Here is a 6,971-nt window from a genome sequence, read left to right on the forward strand (position 1 = left end):
ATCTCTCTGATGAGAATCATTGACCAGCTGCCTCCTGCACGCCCCCTACTGGGGATCGAGCGGCAACCCAGGCACATGCTCTCTAGTGCAGCGTTTTTCAACCGCTGTTCCGCGCGGCACACTGAGATGTTGCCTGGTGTGCCGTAGGTGCAGACAAGACAAGAATTTTATAATTTTTCACTATTTTGTTTACTTATTATTTCATAATAAAGTAATTATAAAATACTTTCTTTGTGTTTATTTGATTCCTATTCAAGAGAATTACTTTATATATAGTCAATATAGGCACAGAGTTAAATTTTTTAACATTTTCTAATGGTGGTGTGCCTCGTGATTTTTTTCATGAAACAAGTGTGCCTTTGCCCAAAAAAGGTTGAAAAAACACTGCTCTAGTGTATGACAGCTTTCTTCTGTTTCCAGGCTGCCTGTCCAGGGGTGTGTGTGGACTACTTGGGGAGATGAGACCCATTTTCTTTTTTTAAAATATATTTTTATTGATTTTTTACAGAGAGGAAAAGAGAGGGATAGAGAGCTAGAAACACCGATGAGAGAGAAACATTGACCAGCTGCCTCTTGCACACCCCCTACTGGGGATGTGCCCGCAACCAATGTACATGCCCCTGACCGGGATCAAACCTGGGACCCTTCAGTACGCAGACCGACGCTCTACCACTGAACCAAACCGGTTTCGGCCCTTTTTGTGTGTTTTGCTCCCCCAGAGATTACGTGTTTCAAAGGCTGCCCCTTCAAGTGGTACACACACTTACAAACCCCTTCCCTGCAGTCCCAGGCCTAACCCCCAGGCATTTAACATTTCCAGACTTACAGGGACTGTCTTTCCGGTGCTGTCTTGGACCAAAGAGGCCCCGCCTTCTTTGCAGAAGTTGTTTTCATGTTACCCGCAGTGTGTCCAGACGCTGCGATGGGGCTTAGGTATTCAGTCCCTCCTCGCCTAATTTCAGGTGTCAGAGTCTGCGAGTCTGAGGCCAGGAGGGTTCTGGGTGTGGGATCCCAGCTCCCATGGTGGGAGGGGGCGGAGCGTTTTTGCAGTTGAGCCTGAAAGAGTAGGTGGTTTGTGTGTCTTGCCTGTCCTGAACCAGGTCCTGTGGGCCTTTAAAAGTTGGATCTGTGATCCCGGGTTTCTGTGACTTTGTTCTACGGCTCCACTGAGGCTGGCAGACCTGTTTATAACCGACAGGGCCTCCTCCCGGAAGAGTTGCTTGGGAGACCTGTGATAGTGTGTCGGAAGTTCTTTGATATTTAAACATTTTGCCACAGCATGTTTCCCAGGTACCGTAGGAGTCCGGAAAACACACTTGCTTTTTTGACTTCAGATGCAGAAGATGTCATTAATCCTTTGCCCAAGATTAAGGTAATTGGCCTATGCAAGGACTCACCAGCCATCCTTCCATCCATCAGAACCCATTCATGCCTCCACAGGTCAAGGGCTGTAGGCTGTGATCTGGGCACCGAAACTCCTGCAGCACCAGGGGTTGAGACCACAGATGGATTATAGTAGCTGTACAGCCCCAAAATGCCCAGGGTGTGACGTAAGGTATACAGCTGCGACTCAGGTCCCAGCCATGGCAGCAACACAGAAAGATGGACAACAGTGAAGACACCAGACTAGTCCAGGTGCCAACAGCACTCACACCCGTGCAGGTCCCGCTCAGTGAGCTCCCCACCATCCAGTGCTGGGTTGACTACACTCTACCTGTCCTCCTACTCCGCCCCCAGCCCCTCCCCTTGCAAGAGATGACAGGGAGAGACAAAACCCGAGGGTGGAGAGAGGAAGCCTGCAGTCTGCCGGGTACCATGGCCCCAAGTCACAGCTGTCCTCTATCTTCAGAGTAATTCGGCCCTGGCCAGGTGGCTCGGTTGGTTGGAGTATCATCCCATACACCAAAAGGTTTCGGGTTCGATGCCTAGTCAGAGCATTAAAGAGGCAACCGATTGATATTTCTCTTCCCCCCCCCCAAAAAAAAATATATATATATATCTCCTTGGGGGACACTGATGGGTAAGGAAAACCCAGCTTCCTTTTGGCCCAGACCATGGGCCCCCTCGGCCCGGAAACGGTGCTAGCAGGCCTTCCTGGAGCTGGCTCCAGCCCTCAGCCTGGGAGCCCTCTCCAGGGAAGCGGCCACTACAGTCTCAACTGTTTCGAGCCCAAGCTCCGGGGCCAGGGACCCTGAAACCTCAGGAGTTGGAGCGCGTGGGGCACAGGTCAGGCACCCGCTCCTCACTGCTGGGTGGCTTTGGGCAAGACCGGGCCCTCCGGGAAGCAGAGGCGGCTTTTCTCCTCCCCCCACTGCCCGGGGCAGATCCTGGGGAATCCCAGCCTATTGGGGCAGGAAGGGCCTCTGGAGCCCGCAGTCTGGGGGTCCGACTCTAGAAGCTTTCTGGGAGCCTCTGCCCCATCCCAGGGATCTGCTCCCGAGGAGGGCCCAGAAGGACACAAACGAGGGTCACTGGTGAACGGGTTTTTAAAAAGGGTCCATTGGACCATGTCCTGCTGTGCGGCTGCCCCTCTGAGACAAGACCCTGTAAGGGCCACAGTCCTGTCCCCCCGGCCCGGCCCAGCCCAGCCGGCTCAGCCCGCAGCGGACAGCCCTCGGAGGTAGTCGCCCGCCAGGGGCAGCACCGCCCAGTCATCCGTCCGCAGGACCACGGGCACGCCGTCCGCCTGGGCCGCCTCCAGCCGCAGCAGCAGTGCTGAGTCCGGAGGCAGGCGGATGGCTACGTGGTAGCTGGTGGGGGGCTGGGCCACCACTACAAAGGGCTCCAGGTGGCGTGACACCAAGGCCTCCAGACCGTGTGGCCCAAGAGGGCACCACAGGCGACTCTCGGCGCCCTTTGGCAGGCAGGAGTCCCACAGCTCCTCGAAGAAGCCTGAGCTGGCACCCCCAGGGGGCTTCGGGAAAGGCAGGAAGAGGTCGGCGAACTTCACAGGCAGTGGGGGCAGGCGGGTGTAGCACGTGAGGCCAGTGGACCTGGTGTAAAGAGCACGGATGTCCAGCTGTGTGGGGGCTGGGCGCCGCGGCTGCAGGGGCAGGAGCAGAGGGCGGGCCGGGCGGCCAGGGCACAGGCAGGGCACGTGGACAGCCCCCAGGGGCGCATAGACGTGTCCTTCCACTCGGAAGCGCAGCTCCAGAGAGTACACTGGCTCCAGCACCTCTACCTGGAGCTGCAGCACGGGCACCGGGCCCTCAGCCCTCTGGGTTCCCACGCTCAGCCGAATCGGGGCTGGGGCCTCCTGCACCATCAGTGCCGTGGCAAAGCCCTGGTTCTCCGCCACCAGGGAGGTCAGTGCAGGTGCAGCAAGGGAGGGGCCCAGGGCCACGCCCAGCTTGGGCCCCGACAGGTGGCTCAGGAGGATGTAGTAGAGGCGGGCGTGGTCCCGCCCATCCGGGTCCTCCAACTGCCTGGCCAACGCCTGCAGCAAGTCTGCCAGGCCTCCCCCGACACCCGCCCGCAGCAGGGCCCGGCAGACTCGCAGCAAGGCCTGCTGGAGGCCCCAGTCAGAGCAATGGACAGCTGCCGCCTGCAGGAAAGCGAGGGTGGCACTCTGAGCATCCCTGTCTGCCACCCTTGCCAGCATCTGCAGGTGCCAACGAAGGGCCTCACCCCCACCTGGCCTGGATACCACCTCTTGCCTCAACACCACCCTCAGGAGCTCCCCCAGCTCAGGGGCCACTCGATCCAAGAGGTCAACAAAATGGGGAGCCAGCGCAGGCCGGGCTCGGTAGAGCTGGGCCAGTCCGTGGGTCAGGGGTGTCAGCACTGCATGGCGCCCGGCCAGGCAGCGGGCGACGAGGTATGAAGCCCGGAAGCAGAGGGTAGCCAAGGCCCGGGGGCTTCCCGGAAGGGCCGCCCTCTGCTGCAGGCCAGCCAGGAGCTCCTGCAAGTAGTGGCAGGGGCTCTGCGCCTGTCCTTTCTCCTCTTGCTCGTCCTCGGCACAGAGAAGGCACAGCAGGTGCAGGCGGGCCAGGAGGGCCATGGGGTCGAGAAGGAGGTGGGGCAGGAGGCCACGGCAGAGCTGCGGCTCCAGCAGCAGGGGGGCAGCCTCTTCGCCCGCGGGGCCCAGCGGGCAGTTCTCCGGGAAGCTCAGGAGGCAGTGCAGGTGGAAGAGGTGGGCGGGCAGGGGCAGGGCTGGGTGCTGCGCGGCCAGGGTGAGCCGGCGGAGCAGCAGGGCCTCGTCCTGAGCCGTGAACAGTGCCTCGCCGAAGGCCGCCTTCAGCGCCAGCACGGCGTGCAGCAGGGTCAGCTGGGCTGTGCTCAGCAGCCGGACCAGCTGCGGCTTGAAGAGCACCGGAGGCTGTCCCCGCAGACCCCGCAGGGCCCAGCCCAGCAGCCACAGGAGCTGGGCCTGGGCCACAGGTGTGAGCAGGTACGAGGTGTCCAGCAGCTGGGCCACCGCAGCCCGCAGCTCCCGGGCCTCCTCGGGGCTGGGCTCTAGCGCGGAAAGGCGGCACTCCTCCTCAGCGGCAGGCCAGCTGGGCGCTTGGGGCTGAAGGTGGGCTTCGCCCGCTTGAGCCAGTGTCCAGTTCCAGGGGCCACCCCCAGGGGGAGAAGCCCTGACTGTGAGCAGGCCCTGCAGGCTGGCCCCGGCCCTCGCCTGTATCACCAAGGTGTTCCGCAGGGCCAGCGCCAGCAGCAGGCTGAGCGGCTGGACAGGGGCCACGGGGCCCTCTTGTCCCAACAGGCCACGGAGAAGCCCCAGGCAGCCCCCCAGCAGCCCAGGCTGGCAGCTCTCCAGCTCCCGCAGGCACTCGCACGCAGTGGCCTGCAGGGGTCGCTGCTCCGAGGCGGGGCCAAAGCCTCGCCCCAGATCGCCACCTGAAGCCAAGCCCAGCAGCAGGGGCAGAAGCCGCAGGGAGGCCCCGGAGGTGGGGCCGAGCGCACCTCCGGTCACCAGGGCTGTGGTTGCTGCCAGCAACAGGGGCCTCCGCAGAGCTGACGGCCGTGGGGGTAGAAGGACTAGGGTATCCAACAGGGAGGTGGCGGCTGCCTCGGCTGCAGGGGCATCCGGCCACAACTGGGCTGGGTACTCCAAGCTCAGGGCCAGCATGGAAACCTGGGGTGGGAGATTTGGAGGATGGAGTTCAGAGCGCGGTGGGTTGGGGAGACCATACGGGCCCGGGCAGGGGCGGGCGGTCAGGGCCTACCTTGGTCGGTTCGCTCAGCTTCTCACTCCTCAGGTCGCTCAGCAGGTCACGACCCAGATCCTCACCCTCAGGAGCTGCCATGAAGGCGGACGGACTGGCCCGGAAGGCGCCCAGGAGCTGGGCCCAGGCCTCCCGGCTCAGGGGCCCCATGGCCGGCACGTGGGTCTCTGCAGGGAGAGGGGGGATCAGGCCGGCGCCGCCACCCCGAAGGAGGGAGGCAGCGTCACCCCGCAGCCCTTGCAGCCCTCAGCCACCCTGACTACACGCCAACGCCAGGGGGACCCCAGCCGGCTTCAGGGCGCCGCTGGGCGGGCCGCCGGATCTCTGCGGGGAGACCCGCGGGGGCGGGGGCGGGTGCCGGCGGGGCGCGGGCGCGGGGTGCGTGCCGGGAGCTCATCAGCCCGCCCTCCGCCCGCGGCGGCACCGAAACCACAGCGCCGCCCGGCGCGGCGCCCGGTAACGGCGGCCGCTCGCCTCCTGACTCACCGCCGCCGGCGCTGCGGGCCGCTCCTTCCGGGCGGCGGCGGGCGGGGCGCGCGGCGCGGGGCGGGGCGGCGCGTGGGCGGCCGGCCGGGCGGGGCGAGGCCGTAACGGGGCCGCCGCCTTCCCCGCCCACCGGCCGGCAGGTGCCGACTCGCCGGTTTCGCCGGCTGAGTAACTGTCCCGCTGCGCGCAGCCCCCTCCCCCGAAACCGCCGCGGGCCGCAGGGGTGGGGGCGGGGGCGCTCCCAGACGCCGGTGCCCTGGCGCGAGCTGCGGTCCCGGGGCCTGGGGGACAGCGCCCCGGGGCGGCGGTGGAAGCCTGCGCCCCCCGCCGGCGCCCGGGCGCACCGCACCCCGGGGAGGGGGCGGCGCAGGGGCCGCTGCGGGCGCGGGGTGCGGCCCGGGCTCCCGCAGGAAGCGGCCGCGGCCCGGCTGAACCGGTCGGGCCGGCGCCCCGGGGCTTGGCTTCGCTTCCCCGACGCCGCCCGGGGAGCCCCCGCCCGCTCGGCGTGGGGGCGCGGAGCCGGCGCGGGTCACGGCGGAGGAAGCTGCTGGCTTGTGCCAGCGGCGGCGCCGGCGGCCGGCCATGGTCGCGGCTGCCGGCCGGCGTAAAGCTGGGGACAGACCATAAACCGGGATGAAGCAAAACAACGGGATGCGGAGTGCGGGCTGCAGAGCCTGGCCTGTCACGGGGTCATGGCACCGCATGCCTGGCACCGACCGGAAACCTAGGCTTTGCGGGAAGACCTGGGGCCAAGAGTGCGGGGTCCACAGAGGCTGGGTCAAGGCTTTTGGGGCCACCAAGGGAGCTGGGCAGGGGTTTCCTAGGAGCTGGTCCTGGGCCGGGACCAAGGCTGCTGATGCCCCCATGATGCAGGTTCCCAAGGCCCAGAACTGCAGGCGGCGGACCCCACGCCCGCTGGCCTGCCACCTGCGGCTCTCATCAGCCGCTTTGAAGATGAAACAGGCCTGAGCCCCGCACTAGCAGCTGCTGACTAGTTTCTCTCTCCTCCAGGCTTCACAGGTCCCTCCCTCCCCCAACCTGCTGCCTTCCAGAGGCAGGAGTGATAGGGTAGCTGGAAGAGAGGGTTTGGGGGGCGGGGAGGTGGTGGTGGTGGATGGAGACAAGGATCCTCCCCAGGACAGGTCCGACTGGAAAGCCTGTCCCGGCTCCACGGTCCTGGCTCCACAGTTGACTCACAGGCGGCAGCCCCAAACCACTGCCCTGGAGGTGCCTCCGTTTCTCCATCTATAAAATGGGAGTGATACCCCCTGAAAGAGGGTGGGGTGGGCGGCCTGGCTCATTAGCTGAAGATGAAAG

The 6,971-nt window shown here is 64.6% G+C and overlaps 1 protein-coding gene across 3 annotated transcripts; it reads right to left on the reverse strand.

The window, feature by feature from the left end:
• Positions 1 to 609: 609 nt before the first annotated feature.
• AP5B1 (adaptor related protein complex 5 subunit beta 1) lies at positions 610 to 5,695 on the reverse strand. Of its 3 annotated transcripts, none has more exons than XM_045573752.1 (3): positions 5,169 to 5,632; positions 3,137 to 5,077; positions 610 to 1,626 (listed from the first exon to the last, which is right to left on the reverse strand). In XM_045573752.1, exons 1-3 carry the CDS (start codon positions 5,316 to 5,318, stop codon positions 1,261 to 1,263), a joined length of 2,457 nt encoding a protein of 818 aa, XP_045429708.1. In that variant the 5' UTR covers positions 5,319 to 5,632; the 3' UTR covers positions 610 to 1,260. The 3 variants fall into 3 exon arrangements, with proteins under 3 accessions (XP_045429708.1, XP_045429707.1, XP_036272423.1); XM_045573751.1 differs by lacking the exon at positions 610 to 1,626 and adding an exon at positions 5,655 to 5,695 and having other exon boundaries at positions 2,474 to 5,077; positions 5,169 to 5,335; XM_036416530.2 differs by lacking the exon at positions 610 to 1,626 and adding an exon at positions 5,645 to 5,678 and having other exon boundaries at positions 2,474 to 5,077; positions 5,169 to 5,339.
• Positions 5,696 to 6,971: the final 1,276 nt, after the last annotated feature.

This window comes from Pipistrellus kuhlii, unplaced genomic scaffold, assembly GCF_014108245.1.
Source record: "Pipistrellus kuhlii isolate mPipKuh1 unplaced genomic scaffold, mPipKuh1.p scaffold_m20_p_56, whole genome shotgun sequence".
Classification (NCBI taxonomy): Eukaryota; Metazoa; Chordata; class Mammalia; order Chiroptera; family Vespertilionidae; genus Pipistrellus; species Pipistrellus kuhlii.